The sequence below is a fragment of the Microcebus murinus genome, chromosome 16 (assembly GCF_040939455.1).
Source record: "Microcebus murinus isolate Inina chromosome 16, M.murinus_Inina_mat1.0, whole genome shotgun sequence".
Taxonomy (NCBI): domain Eukaryota; kingdom Metazoa; phylum Chordata; class Mammalia; order Primates; family Cheirogaleidae; genus Microcebus; species Microcebus murinus.
This window is the reverse complement of record NC_134119.1, coordinates 3,852,210-3,873,198: the sequence shown is the minus strand read 5'-3', so window position 1 is coordinate 3,873,198 and position 20,989 is coordinate 3,852,210. Positions and strand designations below refer to the sequence as shown.

At 48.9% G+C, this 20,989-nt stretch overlaps 1 protein-coding gene across 1 annotated transcript in view; it reads left to right on the top strand.

Annotated features, from left to right (window-relative positions):
- The window catches only part of ZNF831 (zinc finger protein 831), a 106,476-nt gene that overhangs the window by 38,373 nt on the left and 47,114 nt on the right, over positions 1–20,989 (top strand). Inside the window, exons 2-4 of the mRNA XM_075993391.1 lie at positions 899–4,423; positions 5,478–5,617; positions 18,134–18,261. Coding sequence (XP_075849506.1) covers positions 935–4,423; positions 5,478–5,617; positions 18,134–18,261 — 3,757 coding nt within the window. The 5' untranslated portion in view covers positions 899–934. The remainder of the gene's footprint in view (positions 1–898; positions 4,424–5,477; positions 5,618–18,133; positions 18,262–20,989) is intronic.

Below are 20,989 nucleotides of genomic sequence, written 5' to 3'. Positions count from 1 at the left end.
CTCTCCTGCTCCTTTCCCTAGCATTTACCCTGTAATTCTTTTTGGCTTAGAGGGAACCAATTTGGTTTCAGTTGGATCTAGAGGAGCTTTGGAGGCCCCACCTTTGAGTATAGACCTAAGCCTTGACCAGAGACCAAGGAATTGTTCCTTTTGCTAGTGGTATCATCAGATCAAATACAGGGTGACCAATTACATTTGAATTTTAAATAAACAATGCACAGTGTTTTAGTATAAGCATGACTCATGGGTGATTTGGGACATACTTATACTAAAGAATTCTTCATTGTTTATCTGAAATTCAGATTCACTTGGGAGTTCTGGATTTTTGTTCGCTAAATCTGGCAAGCCCCCCTATGGGTCAGTTTCGTCCTGTAGCTGAGACTCAGAGCCCCAAAGTGGGTTGGGCCCGACTCCTGTCAGTCTCACGGATCTGGAAACTGGGTCTCAGATGAGGAAAGGGACTTGCATGGAATCACTGTAGACTTTGAGGACTCCAGCAAGCTACATGACTTTTTTTTTTCATGAAGTCAGCACATTTTCTGAGTGACTTCTTTGCAGAGGGTGCTGTGCCAATGCTAGGGCATAAGGGTAACAGACCTGCTGTGGACCTATGTAGAGAACAGGAATCAGGCATCCCCTGTGGTCATGTTAAATGACAGATAGGATTCAGACAGACCTTGGTCCAAATCCCATTTTGCCACTTATCAGCCATGTGACAAATCACTTTTGCTCTCTGAGTCTCAGTTTCCCCTTCTGTAACATGTGATAAAAGTACTTTTCCTGGAGGATTGTAGTCAGGCTTCAGCAGGGTGGTGAAATGCCTGTTGTGGGTAGGGAAGACTTTATGTATGACGAGAGAAGAGTGGTACCCATGGTAAAGTTTGGTTGTTGCCCACAGGTTGCCCAGCATCTTGGACTGCCCAGATGGTGTGGAATGGAGGTTCCAGAACCCACCTGTCCTGCCCCTCCTGCCAGGGACCAGCCAGCTCCCACTCCTGGCCCCCCAGGGGCCCCAGGTGGCCAAGCCTCACCTCACCTGGCCCTGGGCCCTGTCATCCTGCCTCCAGAGCAGGGCTTGGCCCCCACCGTGTTCCTGAAGGCCCTGCCCATCCCGCTGTACCACACCGTGCCTCCTGGGGGCCTCCAGCCACGGGCCCCCCTCGTAACCCGCAGCCTGGATGGAGGCAGCATGCCCTTCATCCTTAGCCCCCTGCTGCAGCCTGAAGGGCCTGGCCCTACCCAGGTGGGGAAGCCAGCGGCCCCAACGCTGACTGTGAACATCGTGGGCACTCTACCTGTCCTGTCGCCGGGCCTGGGTCCCACGCTGGGCAGCCCAGGCAAGGTGCGGAATGCTGGCAAGCACCTGTGCCCGCACTGTGGCCGGGACTGCCTAAAGCCCAGCGTCTTGGAGAAGCACATCCGGTCGCACACGGGCGAGAGGCCGTTCCCGTGCGCCACCTGCGGCATAGCCTTTAAGACCCAGAGCAACCTGTACAAGCACAGGCGAACCCAGACCCACCTCAACAACTCCCGGCTGTCCTCAGAGTCCGAGGCTGGTGGGGGCAGCCTTCTGGAGGAGGGGGACAGGACCGGAGAGCCCTCCAGAGCGGACAGCAGTGGGGAAAGCCAAAGCCAGAGGCTGAGTGAGGGCGCGTCGCAGGGACCTCTTTCTCCAGACGCGCACATGTCGTTTGTTGCCAAGAACCTAGGTACGAAGACGGAGGCTGTTCCCTGCCAAGGGTCCACACCTGCCGACAGAGAAGGGCCTGGGGACCCTGCCCACACCACGTCCCCCGGGCCCCCGCCAGCTGGCTCGCAGCCCTGGCGGAAGCTGCTGGAGCAGAGGTCCCCACCGGCCGGCAAGCCGAGTTCGCTGCAGCGGCAGCAGGCCACGTCGGAGAGGCCCTGGGACGTCAAGGCCTCCGAGGCCCGGCTGCGGAAGTGCGAGAGCACCGACTCGGGCTACCTGTCCCGCTCAGACAGCGCGGAGCAGCCGCCGGCGCCCCCCAGCCCCCTGCACAGCCTGTCGGAGCGCAGCGCCGAGTCCGAGGGCGAGGCGGGCCCGGGCTCGGGGCCCGGGGGCGCGCGGGCGGCCGGCCTGGAGCTGGAGAAGAGGCGGCTGGAGGAGCGCATCGCCCAGCTCATCTCGCACAACCAGGCGGTGGTGGACGACGCGCAGCTGGACACCGTGCGGCCCCGCAAGACCGGCCTGTCCAAGCAGGGCAGCATCGACCTGCCCATGCCCTACACCTACAAGGACTCCTTCCACTTCGACATCCGCGCGCCCGAGCCAGGCCGCAGGAGGGCGGCGCTCGGCCCCGCGCGCTCCACCTTGACGCCTCCGGACGCCTCTCGGCCCCTCTTCTTCCACTCCGTCCCCACCCAGCAGTCCACCGTGGAGTGCGTCCCCGTCACCAGGAGCAACTCGCTGCCCTTCGTGGAGGGCTCCAGGATGTGGCGGGAGCCACTGGGCCCTCAGGATGCCTGCCCCAGGACACAGAAGCCCCTGAGCCCCAGGCTCACCCCAGCCCGGCCGGGCTGCCGCTCGGGGCTGACCTGGGCTGCTGTCCCCAGCGGGCACCCTCGGGCCCTGGTCAGACAGGCTGCTGTGGAAGACCTGCCATGGACGCCCCCTGGAGACGCCCCGGGCCCTGCAGAGGACCAGGAGGGAAAGAGAACTACCACAGCGGAGGGGGCAGCCTGCAAGGGCAGAGCAGACAGCAAGAAATGCGGCCAGAGGAGGCTGAAGCTGTTCTCCCAGGAGAAGTGGCAAGTATATGGGAATGAGACGTTCAAGAGACTCTACCAGAAAATGAAAGCCAGCCCCCACAGGGGCAAGAAAGCCAGGGAGGTGAGAGCAGGCAGTAGGACAGAGCCGGACCTTCCTCCCAGAGAAGAGGCAGCAGGGGGCAATATCCCTGGGGACATCTCCGGAGGGGCTAGGCCAGAGCCTTGGGGAAGCCCTGGAGCCCCAGACGCCTCCCTGGTGACTGAGCCCCCTAAGCACAGGGAGACGGTGGCCAGAGCAGATGACAGTGACCAGCCCAGGGTGGACAGGGCTGTGTCCTCCCTTACACTTGGTGACAGAGACACCCCCTGTTTGGGCAGCAAGAGCCCTCTGTTTTCTCCAAATGGGAGGTGGGAACTGGGGCAGCAGCTGCCCCCAGCACCTGACTCCCTTAAAGGAGGTGACCTAGAGGCTCCCAAACTGGTTTTGCCAGACTCCAAGCTGGAAGAAGGCGCCCGAGGTGCTGGGGGCATGACGGAGACCTGCCCCTGGGCCCAAACCATCCTGATACGGCCCAGCAGTGGCCCTGGGGAGGACCGGCTCCACTTGGAGAGGAAGAAGCTAAAAGTGGAGGCACTGGGCAGCTGGGAGCGACTGGAGCCTGTGGGGGCACAGACCCCAGGGGTACCTGCACAGGCTGCCTCGCAGGAGCAGGACAGTGACCCCAGGGAGGCTCCAGGCAGGGAGCACGGGAGTGCCGGGCAGGCAGGCGAGCCCCTGGAGTCTTCTAGAGCCTCCTCTGCTGCTGCTTCTGTTGCTCTGAAGCAAGCGGGGCTGAGGGACCAGGTGCCCCCGTGGCATCCTGCAGCCCTGGTCCCCGGGCATCACACCCTGCCCGCTGCCCAGCCTCAGGCTCCCAGGGTCCATGCTACTGCAGCAGACAATGCCTTTTTCCCCAAGTACCTGCTCAGGTTACCTCGGGCAGAGGCCCCCTCTCCACTGCCCATTCCCCAGGGCCCTGGGCAAGGCCAGGACTCTCTCTGTAGGACTGGGTGGACCAAGGAAGAGGTATCCTTTGTTGGACCAGGCCTGGGGACCCCCCTGTCTTGCAGCCCAGCCCTAGGGGCCCCCAGGGAGACTACCTCCTCTCCATCTACCCCCATGTGTGAGGCCCCCACGGCTCAGGACAGAGAGGGTGAGACTCGAGCCATTCATCACTTCTGCGTGGGCAGCACTTTCCCAAGGGCCAGGCCCTCTGGGGCTGCCCTGAGTCCCTGGGCACCCAGCTGGGAGCCGGGGGTGCCTCCTGGGAAGGCCCTGGAAGACCCTCCATCAGGGCTCAATCCCTGCTGTTTCCTCCAGCCCAGCTCCTTCCTCACCGCCCTCCCTCAGCCCCAGGCCGTGCCCCCCAGCTGGCCCGAGCTGGCCTTGTCTTCCCACTCAGGGACCCCCAGGACCTGCAGGGACCAGAGCCCATTCCCCTCGCTGAAGGCCGAGCCCCAGCTCACGTGGTGTTGCTTGAGACGCAGCCTCCCTCTGCCCTCGGAGCAGAAGGGGAAGACGGTATCGGTGTACTCGGCCCTGCACTTCCCCGGTGGCGGCCTCCGGGATGAGGGTCCTGCCGCCCTGCCCGTGAGCGATGGAGGAGGGACCCGGACGAGGCCTGGAGAAGGAAGGCCAGCTCAGATACCCAAGGTAACGCCCAGCTTTGCCCAGGCCCCAGGGGCTGACAGATGCTTGGTGGGCAGGAAAGGAGTGTGAAGCCGTCCCCTGCAGCACGTGCTGGTTCCCAAGGAAGGATGGGGAAAGGATAAAGGGCAAAAGTGCAAACCAAGCAAAACAAAGTCTTGGAAAGAAATAACTTTCCAAGGAAAGAATTATTATACCCGAGACTCTAGGTGAGATATTGTTCATAACTAGACATAACATTTAACTGAGCTTCCTGGGAACAGAGGCAAAAAAGTAAAAGGAAGCACTGCACCACGGAGGAGAGCTCTCTGGGTAATCCAAGAGCATAAAACAGAAACTTTTATTGAGAGATAGACTCTAGGCAAAAAGAAACAAAACAAAACAACAAACTCCTAGAAGGAGAGAGTCATTATACCAGAGGCTCTGGAGAAATAATCCCTATGAGTGGACCCAAACCTACCTTGGAGGTTCCTGGGAACAGCGATGCCCAAGGGTGTTTTCACTGGGTGATTAGGTGGTCAGTGTGTGTAGTTCCATCCCAGAGTGAGTCTGCACATTGGATTTAGTAACAGGGCTTAGTCCTGCTCTGGGGTGGCCTGGGCCAGGGCTGCTGAGAGGGGTCCCGGGCCCCCAGCTCTAATTTAACCCTATCGGACGACCCAGGCCTGGGGTCCAGAATCCTGGTCTGCTTTCTCTGGGCGGAGCCTGAAGGTGGAGGCAGTGCTTTCGTCATGCCCAGAGTGGCAGGTTAGTCCAGAGCAGGTTGAGTCTAAGATGGGGGCCCCAGGTCCAGTGCAGTCCTCCTGGTGGGAGGGAAAGGCAGCTGGCTCTGGTGTTTCCCAGGCCTCCCTCTGCAGACCCCGCCCAGGAGAAGTTTTAGAAGGTTTTGTTCAGGATGCTCTGCAGGTGCCTGCTGGGCACCTCTTAGGGGCCCAGGCTGTCTGTCCACGCAGCACGGCCATGCCCTGATTTCTGTAGATGCTTCCTGTCTGCGGACAGAGAGCCCTTCCCTTGGTGAGGGCCTTGAGCAACATGATGCCAATGTGCCTGGTATTTTCAGCTCTCCCACCCCACAGTCTCAGGGGTGATGTCCCAGGACCCCGTGTCTGAGCCAGAGCGGAAGAAAGGACCACCTCCTCAGAGGGCCAAGACGCCTCATCAGAGCGGCAAGCAGAGAAAACTAAAGATCAACCCCAAAAGGTAGGGTGTGAGGCTACCTCTGTCATTTCCACACGGGCCAGTGTTAGGAACTGCGAGTCACAATTTGGCTAAACCCCCCAGATGAACTTAGCATGGGATTTGAAAGACACCTCTGTGCTCTAGAGGAAGAGTTCCTGTTTTGCAGGGTCTGGAGTTTCAGAGAAAAGGACTGAGTCTGTTTCCCATCAGTCCGCCTGCAGAGCCCTCCCGCCGGTACCTTTCTCAGTGGTGCCTTTCTGAGGCTAGGGATCTAGCAAATATTTGAAATAACTGGGTCGAAAACACATCCGTCCAATTTAAGTCCTGAAGAGAGAACATGTTAATTATTTACAGCTTTCATCGCTTTTTAAATTATGCAAGCAATGTATGTCCTTTGCAGAAAAATAGACAATACAGATGAGCAAAGAGAAGACAATAAAACATCGTAGTCACCTGGCCACTCAGAGATAAGGACCGTTAACATTTAAGGGTACACCTTTCCAGACTTTTCTTTGCAACATGCACATGCACGTATCTACCAACAACAAATGGAGGGACACGTGGATTTTAATACCATTCTTTCATGACGTCACTGTTGGATTATCTTGCTCCTTTGCCCAAAACCCTTTAGGCTGCCCATTACGTATAAATTAAAAAATAGATTCTTTAACTAGCCCCTACCCGCTTTCTGTCCCCCAGAAAGTTTTTGGTCTCATTTGCCCACAATCTCCTCCCTCCCACTCAGTGTGATTTGGTGCCGCCTTTGCCCTCACCCCAGTCCCTACGCCATACTCTGAACCTAGATCTCTGGCAATGCGATCCGTCCCCCACATTCAGGCTGTCAACATTCTGCCCTTCCTGGGATGGGTGTAGCCTTCCCTCCCTGCTGTCGATATTTTATCCAAAGCCCAGATATCCTTCAAGGGGCAACACACATTCCTAGCCCTCCCCTGCAGCTGCTCAGAACCTGGTGGCTGGAGATGACCTCTCCTCTTAAGTCCCCCTCTCTGCTGGGACTACACATCCAGAAGTGACATTGCCGATCTGAGCGCTTGCTATGTGCCAGGCACAGTACTCATTGTGGTGTTGTGTGCATTGCCTCGTTAGATCCTACAGGGACTGCATGACGCCGATGGCGTTATTAGCCCCGTTGTTCTCATGAGGGTACTGACATGGAGAGATCAGACCACCTCCCCAAGGACCCAGATTTGAACCAACAAGTGTCATTCCCCAGCTGAGACTAGGCATTCTAGTGGCCTGGAGTTTCCTGCAGTCGGATTCAGCAGGTCTGGGGTGGGGCCTGGGACTCTGCGTTTCCAGCACGCGCCGGTGAGCTGCTGGCACCGGCCCGTGAGCACGCTTGCAGAGGTGAAGGTTCATGCTGCTCAAACCACTTGTCTTTCCCAATGCCCATCATTTTTTTGACACATGCTTTATTTCATGGGTCATTCTGGACCCTTGGGACAGAAGCCCAACTCAAAGTAGCCTGAACAAAAGAAGGAACACTGCCTGTATAACAGGGACTTCTAGGCCTAAGCCATCAGCCCTAACCCCGACAGACCTGGTGGAGTGGGGAGGGACAGTCCCCCAAGGGAAACTTCAGAGGAAGGGGGATGCATGCCATCCAGACCAAAGAGTAGCTGCCTGGGGCTCTTTGAGCACAGGGATGTTGGCACTTGATTGTTACTCCCTGAGCATCTGACTAACGAGGAAACACCAAATTACTCCAAATGACAACTGTGGAGCCTGAGGACTTGGGGAGAGGAAGGGCGGGGTGCCTCATTAACAGCTCTCGCCTTCCCAAGACTTTGACAAACATTCCTGTGTACCTGCTGTGTGCCAGGCGCCCACACATGGAGGCTATTGGGGACAATTTCTCAAGCAAGGCCGGGGCTCCCGGAGGGTCTCCAGCATGCCTTGAGATGTCTCTCTGGGATCCCTTGCGAACCCACCCGCAGTTCTTGGGCCAACATAGTCTGTTCAAGAACCTCGCTCATGAGGCCAGCATTAGGGACTCCATTCCTTCACCCACAGGGAAAGGAGTTCCTCCAACAGCCAGCCTGGCCAGCTGTTGATTTTAGCCTGTGAGATGCTGGGCAGATCAGCCAGTCAGGCCACACCTGGGTGTCTGACCTCTGTCGTGGTTAAGCTGCTGAATTAGTGGCGATGTGCTGTGCAGCACAGGAACCAATACAGATGTATACCACCAGAGTACCCATTTTAAAGATTGGGAAATGAAGACCCAAAACATGGAAGTAAATCAGCTAAGGCCACATAGCTATTTAGGGCAGAGCTGAGCTGGCACTCAGAGGATTATCCTGAGGCTTCCATGAGGTCAGGCATGAGAAGTCCTAAGCACGTGCTTGGCAAATGGTAAGGGCTCCCCATAAATGCTGCTTATTATTCTTGTGCTTAGAAGATGGAATCATAGATCCAGGCCAATGCACTTGTTGTCCAGATGGGAAAACGGATGGGCTTAGGATGGGCTTGCCTGAGGTCATGCAGTGACCCTGAGCCTGAGGCACTGGGCCTCACTGCAGAACTGCTGTTTCTGAAGCAGGTGCCTTTGCAGCCCCGACACCAGCAGGGAGGTGAGGCCTTGGGGGCAGCAGCAGTGTCCTCTCAGTTCAGCTGGGTAAGAGCGACTTCCATTGACACACAGGCTGCCAGCTGGCTCCCAGGCAAGGTCAGAGCCCTCACACAGGCACAGAATCACGTGGGCATGCCAGCGAAGGCCTGAATTTGCAGGAACGCTGGTCTGTCCAGGCCATGCCCATCAGGATGGGAGTGGGGCCTCCTCAAGGGAACGGAGGCCCCACTTTGCTTATCTTGAAGTGGGTCCAATTCCAATGTCTTTCTTTCAACACCTTTTACCATTTGGACAAGATTTTAAGAATGATTTCTTGTCTGTGATCTCATCAGATCCTTAAAAGGATTCTCCGAGGTGCAGGTTTTTATTATCCATCTTATAGATAAGGGAACAGTGGTTTAAAGAACTTAAATGTGTATCCATTTTCTATGAAATGTAACAAATTACCATATCATGGGATGAAACGACACCCATTTCTTATCTCAGAGGTTCTGCAGGTCAGAAGTCTGGGCATAGTTCAGGTGCAACCTCTGCTAAGGCCTCACAAGGCTGATTTCAAGGTGTCAGCTGGGCTGCACTCTCCTCTGGAGGCTCGACCAGGGAAGGATCTGCCCTCAAGACCCCTCAGACTGTTGGCAGGATTCGTTTCTGAGGCATGGAATTCATGGCAGCTTACTTCTTAAAAGCTAACAATGGAGACAGTGTCTCTGACCTCAGAACCCATTTCTAAAGGGTTCACCTGATTAGGTAAGGCCCACCCAGGACAATCTACCTTCTGATTAGGGACTTTAATTGCATCAGCAAAGTACCCTTACTGTTGCCATATTCTGTTAGAAGGAAGTTACAGGTTCTATGCATACCGAAGGAAGGGTGTGACTCATGGGGGTCACCCCAGGGTGTGTCTGCAACAAAGGGCTTTCCTAGGCTAACCTGGCTAGTAGAATTAGGATTCTGAGTTTCAGATTCAGTATTTTCCATCATCAGCTCCCATCATCATACAAGAAAGTTTTTAGCAGTTGCTAAGACTTGCGCTTTTAATGTGTGGGGCACATCTTTGACTGGGGAGGTGTTTTATAAGAGAGTATGCTACCGGACGTACAGGGAAAGGGTTCTCTTTAAAGAGAAATTTCTTAATAAGCCATTGGTTGGACAGCATTTGGCCTGCAAAGATTTAATAAAGGAGACTACCAGTTTGTTTGATCCACATAAAGTCTCAAATTTAATTAATTTTCTGGTGATGAAGTCACATGGTTAGATGATAGAGCTTCTTGAAGAAATATCCCCTCCCATTCTCCTTCACGTCTGGCTAATCTTCAGAGACGTGGAGTCCGTGTCCAGTTCTGAGTGCTGGTGTTGGGAAAATACTGGGAGGTGACCCCTAATTCTAAAAGTGCTTCCAATTCACTGTTCAGGAGGCTATACATAGAACTTGTTTTTTTCTCTTCAAAAGGACTACACATATTGAAATCCATCTTATTTTTCACATGGCAATTTATGATCAAATATTTTACAAATATTTACTTTGCAGATAACCAGACAGAAAAACTTCTATATGTTGAAGTAAGAGATCGTTTGCCTGCCTGCCTGCCTGTCTGTATTAGTTTTCTGTTGCTGCTGTAGCAAATCACCAAACTTTGTGTGCTGTTTTAAATGGCACACATTTATCACTTTACAGTTCTGTAGGTTAAAAGTCCATCATGGGTCTCACTGGACTAAAATCAAAGTGCCAAGGGCTGCATTCCTTTCTGGAGGGTCCAGGGGAGACTCAGGTTCCTGCACATTCGGGCCATGGGCAGAATTCAGTTCCTTAGCTCGTAGCTCCCCTCCCTCCGTATCCCAAACCACTGAGGTTAGGTTGAGAGCTCTCACACTTTCTTTCTTTATTTATGTATTTTCTTTTCTTCATGCTACCTTGTCTAAGACCTTCTCTCCTTCCTCTTCATTCTCATCTCTCTGACCCAATCTTCTGCCTCTTCTTTCATTTTTAAGGACTGATGTGATTAGATTGGGCTCACCTGGTGAGTCTGGGGTAATCTCACCATCTGGAGGTCAGCAGCCCTAATCACATCTTCAAACGCCCTTTTGCCATATAAAGTAATATATTCAAAGGTTCTGGGGATTTGGACATGGACATCTTTCGGGGGGAGGTCTTTATTCTGCCTTCCACACTATCCATCCACCCACCCACCCTCATATGTTATGTATGTAGATATTTATCCATTCATACACCCACCCACCTATGTATCTATGTATCATCTAACTCTTGTGTCCTTTCCTCAAAAAAGAAGCCTACTTCTTGATTCATTTTCCCATTTTTGCTTCAGTTGTCTTAATACAATATTACCTTATATGTCATATTTATATTATATAGAAAATAAAAATTAAAACAGTAATTACATAGTTTTATGCTTTTGGCACAAATCATTTCAATTTATGCTCCTACCTTGATTGCAAATCAATGTCTCCATTGATAATATATAATATTGTGTTGTGTCTTTAAAGTTAGGTATATAAATATCATACTGAATTTATCATTCTGCAGTTTGATTTTTAAGGTCAACATTATGTTTTTGGAGATCTCATCATGTCAGTACATATTGGTCAAATTTATTCCTGTTAATTGCTGTAGACTGTTTCATCCCATGAGCGAGAGTTTACCTTTTCCCCATACACTTACTAATGTTTGTTGTTATCAGATTATTTAATGACAAATATAATTTATAGGATTCTATATATATCCTAGATTTGTATATATTCTTTGCTTGTTACATATACTAAAAATATCTTTCAAAGTGTATTATGTCTTTTTTAAGCCCATTTATTTATATGTACCCACATAATCACCCATATCTTGTCTTTTCGTTCTTTTCTGCGTGTTATTATATCTTCTTTCTGGGATTATTTTCTTCTGCCTAAAGCATAGTCTTTAGAATTCCCTTTAGGGATGAGAACTCTCTCATATTTTATTACCCTGAAAATATATTTATTTCATCCTGGTTGTTGAAAATTGTTTTTGCTAGGTACACAATTCTAGGTTGACAGTGATTTTTCTCTCAGTGCATCAGAGCTATCATTGCACCATCCTGTTGCCTCATATTGTGGTGAGGTCAGCCATTTGGCTGCTCATCTATCTTTTGAAAGTCTTTTATCTCTGGCTACCTTTAAGATCTTCTGTTTTTCTTTGGTGTTCTATAGTTTTACTTTAATGTATATAGGCATATGTTACTTTTTATTTATTCTACTAGGAATCCATCTGGCTTTCATGATTTGTGGACTGACGTCTCCCTAGAAAATTGACAGCCATTGTTCTTCAAACATTGCCTCTATCTTGTTCTCTCTCCTGTCTTTCTGAAACGCTGAAATAATGTATGCTAGACCATCTCTATCTTTCATTTCTAACTCCTACTTTTAATAACTTTGTTTATCCATGCTATAATCTGGATACCTTGTTCAGATCTATCTTTAAAATTTTACTAGTTTTTTTTTAATCCACTGAGGTGTTTTGTAAAGCTTTATTGAAGTATAATTGAATTTTAATAAACTGCACATATTTAAAGTATACAATTTAATAAGTTTTGACTTATTATATATATATATATACCTGTGAAAAGCAGCAGTATAATCAAGACCATGAACATACCCATCACCCCCCAAAGTTTCCTCATTTCCTCTATCCTGCCCATTCTGACTCCTTTGTATCCTCAGGTAACCACTGATGTGCTTGCACTATAGAAGTATATATGCTTTTTTTCCCCTTTGAATTTGGCTTTTTTTTTTCTGGAAGCATTACTGTTTTGAGGTTCATTCATGGTTTTTGTGTGTATCCAGAATTCATTCTTTTTTATTGCTAAATAGGATGTCATTGAGTGGATATGTCACAATTTGTTTGTGTTCATTTGTTGGTAGACATTTGTTTTGTTTTGGTTTTGGGCTATTACAAATAAAATGACTATAAATATCCATATGCAAGTCTTTGTATGGACATATGCTTTAAATACTTAGGAGTGGAACGGCTAGATCATATGGGAGATGTATTAACTTTGTAAGAAGCTGCCGAACTGTTGTCCTGAGTGGTTATAGCATTTTACATCTCCACTAGCAGTATATGAGAGTTTCAGTTTCACTACATCCTTGCTGACACTTGGTATGGTCATTCTTTTTCATTTTAGTCATTTTAGTAGGTATGTACTGGCATCTCATTATAATTTGGATTTGCTTTTCCCTAATAACTGATGATATTGAGCATCTTTTTATCTGCTTATTCACGATTTCTACGTCACCTTTGGTGAAGTGTCTGTTTAGATTTTTTGCCTGTTAAAAAAAATTGGGTTGTTTGTTTTCTTATTATTGAATTTTGAGAATTCTTTATATATTCTGGTTATAACCCCTTTCTTGGGTATGTGATTTGCAAATATTTTCTTTCAGTTTGTGGCTTGCCTTTTTATTCTCCTAGCAGCATCTTTTAAAGAGCAGATGTCTTTAATTTTGATGAAATTCAATTTATCGTTTTTTTTTTCTTTTGTTGATTATGTTTTTAGTGTCATAACTAAAAAAATCTGTGCCTCACCACAGCTGCAAAGATTTTCTCCTAAGTTTTTCTCTAAAATTTTCTACTTTTAGGTTTTATATTTAGGTCCATAGTCTATTTTCACTTAATTTTTATGTATGGCATGATGTTTGGCATGATGTATGGATAAATGACTATAAATATCCAAATGCATGCATGTGGATATCTGGTTTTTCCAGCACCATTTATTGATCTATTTGTCTATTTCAGTGCAAATATCACACTAACTTGATGACACACATGACTTTAAGACTTACTATAAAGCTAAAGTATTCCGGACAGTGTGGTATTTGCACTGAAATAGACAAAAAGGTCAATGGAACAGAATAGAGGGTACAGAAATGACCACACATATGTGGTCAATTGACTTCTGATGAAGGTTCAAAGGAAATCCATCAGAGAAAGTATAGCCTTTCCAACAAAAGGTGCCAGAGGTAGAAAACTTCTCCATCCACGAGCTGAGACATCATCAGACTCACCTCATCTGTGCCTCTTCTCTTAGCCACCACTGTGGTCATTGCTTGATATCCAATGTCCTAAAAACCATTGTTTTGTACATCTGTCCAGTGTTCGATTTGGGATGGCAAATCTGGTTATTATTTATTATACTATCTTGTCCAGAAGAAACCCTTGGCCTATTGCAGTGGCTTCTCAAGTGACCCCCACCTACCACTTTCATTGGTCTAATAAGTTTTAAATTTAATTGGTAATGTGTATCATGTTTTATTTCCAAAAAGCTCCGTTGAATTATCTTTCAAATCTGCTTGATAATGTTTATAGTCTCTTGCCACTTTACTCTTATTTTCAATCTTTTTTTTTTTTTTTTACAAAACACACTTAATATTTTGCATCTGATAACGCCAACACATGAAGTTCCGGCACATTTGACTCTGTTTTATGTGTTAGCTCTAACTTATGGCAACTCATTTCCTTGTTTGTGTTGAAATTTTTGACTGCGAGTTGATATTTTTGGAACTTTGAGACTTGGCTTGATGGTGGATTTCTTCAGTAAATATTTGTTTTGCTTCTGCTAGGTGCCTGGGGGCGCCTGCTGGACACCACATTAAATGAAATTCTTGGCTTTGGGGTTCTTTCTGGGTACCCACGTAGTGTGAATTCAGGTTGTAAACCCATGAGAAAGCTGTCTTAGTGTTATGACATTAACAGGAGAGACATTTTCCTCCTTAGTGATAAAATTTGATTTGGGAGTTAGTTTTTAGTTTTTTTTTTTTTTTTTTTAATGTCCTCTGGGCAGGTGGTGGGGGTGGGGAGTATTTATTTCTAATTCTCCCACGTCCTGAGGCATGACCTTCTGAGGTCTGAATTTTACGCAGATATGGAGGTCGCATCTTCCATTTGACTCTCAACGAGATACATTCTGGACTTTGAGTCTTGCACCCCGCAGCCCACCAGAGCATGAACATGGAAGGTCGAGCTCCTCTGGTTTAGCAAATGCCTTCAAAGTGAAAGTAGTCTCACCTTGCCAGGTTTCAGTTTTCACTTGGTTCTTGACTTTTAACTATTTCTTACCTTTTAATTAGACCATCCATTCATTTACATGTTAAGTTTTAAAAATATTTATGTTTTAATATGCATTTGTAGCTGTTTTTAGTGTGAGTATGGAGATAATCAGAGAATTTAGTTCACTGTACCATTGGAAATGGAATTCTTGTTTTTCAACCTGAAAAACTGATTCTTTTGTCATTAAGAAGACGTATTATATATCTGTATATTTTGATGTAGTCAAATGGAGCTATCTTTTCCTTTATAATTAGTGCTTTTTGGCCTTTTCTAAGAAATCTTTCCTTACTCTCAATCTCCCTATGTCATAAATACACACATATTTTCTTTTATGTTTTCTTCTTATGTGAGTATATATTCATATATATAGAAGGATTCATTTTTTATTTTTGTTTATATAGACAACAATGGATCATGGATAATATATAGATTTTGACCTGTTTTAATATGCCCTTATGAGCAAGGCATGGAGTGTGTGTGTGTGTGTGTGTGTGTGTGTGTGTGTGTGTATTTGCTTTTTGTTTTTTTAGACACAGGGTCTCGCTATGTTGTCCAGGCTGGAGTACAGTGGCTATTCACAGGTGTGATCATAGTGCCCTGCAGCCTCCAGCTCCGGGACTCAAGCAATCATCCTGCCTTAGCTTCCCAAGCACCTGGGACTACAAGCATGTGCCACCATGGCTGGCTTGGTTTTTATATTTTTTTAACAGGTTCTATGTGTATGTATATATCAGAAGAAGATGTGACAGAGATTATATGTGGCCTGCAAAGCCTAAAATTTTGTTGTCTGGGTCTTATATAAAAAGCTGGTATTAATCTACTTTCCCCCACTTATTTGCCATATTTCAGCCTCCCATTTATACCTGAAGTTTATTTCAGGGCCTTTCATTCTGTTTCATTCATCTCTTTATTTTTTTTGCCAACTCCAAATACCACATTGTAATGAAAACGGCTGTTTTCATTAACAAAACTACACGAGTTAAAGGAGAGGGATTAGGAAATGCAGGATCCATTTTCAGAGGGGAAATGGAAAAATAGAGAAAATTCGTACTCAGAAGCCTAATTGCCCTGACGTTAACTAGAGGCACAGAGACTCAGAGTGCTCATAAAATACGTCTCTGCCTTGCCCAAAGCAAGCGCTGGACCATGGAATTGGATTTTATTGATTAATTTGTAACTGTGTACAGAGCCGTATGAAGCATGAAACACTCAGAGACTTGTTCCAGGAAGCTTCCAACAAACGGAACAATGAATTGTGAAGCCCCCAGTGGATGGAGATTGGAGGGTGCAGGGGAGAGGGGCACTCTGTAAACCCTAAAATATACATTAGTCATTGAAGGGGGAGCAGAAGAGAAAGAGCCTGGGCCCTGAAAAGGTAATTGTATTAGTAGATAGCTGTTTTCCTTCGGGAGCCGATGTTTATCTGTCTGAGCTGTGTGTCTGCTCACTTTAGTCACGACACAATTTACTTATTCAATGGGATGGCACTCTCGGTTAATGAGAGCACACTCTTTGAGGCAGAGACACAGACCTACAGATGTGGCCCTGAGTTCACGTGGCCTTGGCTACACGTGGCTGAGACCCTTTGTCACGTTGGCCCCAGCATAGGAGCTGGGACTGCAGTCCTGAGTCTTGCTTAGAGGGTTACGGAGGCTCTGCATCCCCCAGCTCTACTGCATGGCTTTTTGCTCTGTTCTTCCCTTTGGGGTCAAGAGGCAGTGAGGGGAACAGTCCCCATAGTCCCTCCCCAGCATGAGTATGTGTGAAGCAGGCTGTACAAACCTGTAAGACCCTCTCCTCGGCGCTGTCTGCCCTCCTATATGCTGGCTGAAAACAGGGCAGTGGGGGAGTAAGTGCGGCCCCCTCACAGTGGGTGCACAGATGTGCTGCTGGTGAAGGGCTCTGGACAGGGCCCCACGGTATCTGCCAACCTGGAGGGGCCCTGTGTGACAGGTGACAGGGACAGGCTTGCAGAGTCTGCCCAGCTGCTGTGTTTCCAGGATGCTGCTGCTCTAGGAGGGCTTCATACAGAACATCTCGGGGACCCAGGAGGGAAAGAAACAACCTTGCCCATGACAAAGCACAATATTGCTTTGCAGACATTGCCGAGGTCCACCTGGGCTCTTGCGAAGGGTGAAAGTGTTCAAATGCCACTTCAATGGGCTCTGAATTCAGGGGCTGGGGTCTCCCAGGTGTTGTGATTGAGCAGAGTCCTTTGCTTGTCCATTTTCCAAAAGTGAAGCCTCCTGGCAGTTCACAGTGTGCCAGTCTTAACACCTGCAAGTGTGTGGCAGTCACCCACTGACTTGGGGGCAAAGGTGACCTGCAGCATGTAGAATGGTTCTCTTCTCCTGCCCCTGCCTCCCTTCCTCCACTTGTCTCTGCACTTTGAAATCATTCTCCACCCAGGCCCTGCAGGAGCCCCACTGGTTCAGGGGGTTGTGATTAGGAAACAGCAGCCTGTCGCTCCCCACCCTGGCTCAGACAGCTCTTTCAGGAACCTGTGGTCTTGACAAGAAGGGAAGATTGCTTCAAAGAGCCAGCCAGGCCCCCTGGGGAGTGACAGCTCCTGCCTCAGGCATGGGAGGCTATAGTGCCTGGCTGAAGGGAGCTGCCCCCAAACACAGAGGGCAGGAAAGATGAACAAAAAGTCACTTTCTCATTGTTGCTGCCAGGAAAAACCAGCGCCCAAGAGGATACTGCATTCTGCAGATCTTATTTAAAATTCTGCAAGCAGCCCTGGTGATTAGGGGACTGCGGCTGGATCTTGGCGGCGGCTCAGACAAATGAGAAAGGAAAATGGCCAGGCAGGTCGCCTCACCTTCCTCCCTTGCTGGTTCTGAGGAGCATCTTGCAGGAGATTTATTGTAAACTGAGCTTTGTAGACGGAGGGGATTACTTGTGGCTCAAACAGGCAGCTAGAAGCAGTGGAAAGATCTTTTAAAAGGGCTTAAGGCATTTTGCAGGGCTTTTCATTTCAGTTCTTTCCCCTGCATAATGGTGGTGCTAGACTAGATCCATGGTCTTCTGTTGGTTGCATATTCCTATCAGTAAAATATGTTGAGCCTGCACTCTTATACCTGTGTATTTGTTCATTTACCAATTATGCATATGTTAGACTCTACTAATGTATTATGCACTTTGCAAAGGACATGCAACAACAGAAATAAGGAAGCCTAAACGAAAATACATATAAGCAGAAGCTCTAGTTTTTTTATTTTCAACCTCTGTCATGCCTTCTCTCTAGGAGGTGAATACTTAATTTGGAAAACAGCAGAGCAGATGACCCAGTAGGGCTTCTCAGGATGGAAAGTTGGCAAAGAACACTGTCTAGTGTGGTGGTCCCTAGCCCCATGTGGCTACTTAAATTCATTAAAATGAAATAAAATTTAAAACTCAGTTTCTCAAACACACTAACTGCATTTCAAATGCTCAATAGCCACATGGGGTTAGTGGCTGTATAGGTCAATGCAAATTGTAAGACATTTCCATCATTGCAGAGAGTTCTATTGGACAATCTGTTTAGCAAGTAGTCAAGACCATATAATTCAATATTTAATTGCAATGAACCTTTACTAACTAAGCACCTGCTATGTGTTCAGCATCATGAGAAACATTTTATAAGCATGGTCTCATTTAGTCCCTCCAGCCACCCCTGAGTGAGGTGCTATTATTGTTGCCAAGTCATGGGGGTGGGGGTTGGGGGTGAGGGTTAGAGGATCAGGAATCACTCAGAGCTGACCAGCTAGTTAGAGGTCCAGCCCTGTGTTCTACCAGGTGCCCCAGCGGGACTTTTCAGATTTTTCTGGGCATGTGCTCTCGAGGGTGGTTGCTGCAAGTGTGCTTCTCTGTCCCACAGGTACAAAGGGAATTTCTTGCAGAGCCATGTTCAGCTGAGAGCCGGCAGACTGCGCAAGCCAACGTGGGTGCCGAGGAGAAGCTGCCCCCGTCCCCCGCTTGAGGGGCAGGCCTCTTCAGTAATGACAGGTAATGCTCTCCTTGGAGGTGAAGGCCCCAGGCTGTACGGTGAGCAGGCGCCAACATGAGGGATAATGACTAACGTGTGACATCTGAGAGACAATCAAAGTGACCCTAAACCAGCGGGGAGGGCATGGGGTGAGAAGATCAAGAATTCAGCCTTGGGAAGTCAACAGACATCCTTGGGTACTGGCCACGTGTGCCAGCCCTGTCCTGGGTGTGGATTCCCTCCAGGACCTGGGGAAACATGACTCAGAATTCCTGGTGCCTCCACCTTGACCTCTCTCTAAAGAGGAAGTTCACTTGGTTCCTTCGCAGGGTCGTTGTGAGGCTAAAGGGGTCGAGGGACAGGCTTGAGAGCCAATGTGGAATGGAAGCATGGCAGGCACGTGACGCAGCAGAGTACACTGCTTCCCTGGGAAGCAGTGAGAGGCGTACTCCTTGCCACGCTCAGAAATAGGTAAAGGATGAACTCGTGGGGGCTCCTTCCTGGGAAAATGCCTATTTTAAGCTGCGATCACTGGGCAGCCAGGGCAAATTGCTGACCTTATCTGGACCTCAGTTTCCCCTGCCTTTCTACCCCTCCCCAGCCCTAGCCTTGCTTGCAGAGCATTGGCTGGGGAAAATAGAGCCTTCGGTGAGAGACTGTGGGGCCCCATCCAGCGGGGACTGAATTACCATCCTTTTGTGGATGATTGTTGGCTATTTGGCTCATGGGCTGAGCTTGGGCTCTGTCTGATGCAAGAGGTCTTTCATAGGACATGTGCTAGGCACCGCCTACTCCAGCTGTGTGTGACAGCTTCCCCATGCCCTCCCCACCCCCCAGAGCCCTCTAGGGTCAGTAGGCAGTGCAGGAGTAGCCTGGTCCCTCAGAGAGGATGCAAGTCAAGGTAGGTGGCTGCACTTGCAACTGTGTGGCCAGTGTAGAGAAGAGATTGTTTCCAGGCCACCCCCGAAACGTCAAGGGCCAAGCTCCCCGTGGGAGAGGTGGGGAGGCAAAGGTGCCTCTTCCCAGGGTGCTCACGTCCACCCTGGGCCCCGGCCCCGGCCCCAGCAGAGAGACTGACGGAAAAGCCTGTGCCTTTTCACTGTTCTTTGCACCCTTCTTCCCTTTGAAAGCTTCTCTCAGCCTCAGGGAAGGGTCCTGCACCCACGCTGCGGACTAGTGGAGGAGCCCTGGAGATCACAAGGCTTCCTTCCATGTAGGAGAAACCTACTCCTAGATGTGGAGTCTTATCTCCACATCAGCATTTCATAGCTTTGTTCACACCCAAATCCCAAGAGAAAACTGGGGGCACCAGTGGATGGTCAATAAAACCAGACCCCAGAGGAAAAAAAAAACCCAGAAACAAAACCTGAATATAGAGCTAAGAATCAAGAGGCCATCCCTCATTAGAATTCTTGCAGGGAACATAGCTGCCCCCATGTAGGTAATGATGCCCAGCAACAGCCCGCGGTGGTGACAGATGTCTGTGCTTTCATGTTTATTATTGGAGCAGCAAGTTGGGCCAGAAGCCTGGGTCCCTGGGGTCCATTTTCAAAGGCCTCCCTCTCCAGCAATTAGGGGGACCATGGAGGGTGTCCACTGTGGGGCAGGTGTGAGCCTGCAGGATGCAGGAGAAGCACTGGCCCAGTGAATATCAATCACTGCCTGTTGCTTATTGAAGTGTCAGAGAGGGAACAGGGAAGGGTGGTAGGGCAGACGAACAAGCTGGGCTTGACAGGTCATGATGGACACCATCCAGGTGGAGGGGGAGAGAGTGCATTGTAATAAATGCCACCTGGAAATCAAAGGGGTATGGGATTTTATCACCACACTTGCCAATATCAATATTTCACCATGCAGTGACAGGCACTCTGAGGGCATTAGGTGTTTGAAGACAAAGTGCTGTGACTTCAAAGGAACCTACAGCAGAGCTTGACCATCTACCATTTACAAACTACTTTTTTGAATCTCCTTTGACCTGGAAGGTCCTGGGCAGAGAGATCAGAGCCGGGTACTCAGTGAGAGAGCTGCCCTTGTCTGTGTGTGTACGCACATGAGTATGAATGTGCCTGTGTGTGTACATGAGTATGAGTGTGCCTGTGTGTGTGCACATGAGTATGAGTGTGCCTGTGTGTGTGCACATGAGTACGAGTGTGCCTGTGTGTGTGCACATGAGTATGAGTGTGCCTGTGTGTGTGCACATGAGTATGAGTGTGCCTGTGTGTGTGCACATGAGTATGAGTGTGCCTGTGTGTCTGCACATGAGTATGAGTGTAGCTGTGTATGTGCACATGAGTATGGGTGTGCCTGTGTGTGTGCACATGAGTATGGGTGTGCCTGTGTATGTGCACATGAGTATGGGTGTGCCTGTGTGTGTGCACATGAGTATGGGTGTACCTGTGTATGTGCACATGAGTATGAGTGTGCCTGTGTGTGTGCACATGAGTATGAGTGTGCCTGTGTGTGTGCACATGAGTATGAGTGTGCCTGTGTGTGTGCACATGAGTATGAGTGTGCCTGTGTGTGTGCACATGAGTATGAGTGTGCCTGTGTGTGTGCACATGAGTATGAGTGTGCCTGTGTGTCTGCACATGAGTATGAGTGTACCTGTGTATGTGCACATGAGTATGAGTGTACCTGTGTATGTGCACATGAGTATGGGTGTGCCTGTGTGTCTGCACATGAGTATGAGTGTACCTGTGTATGTGCACATGAGTATGGGTGTGCCTGTGTGTGTGCACATGAGTATGA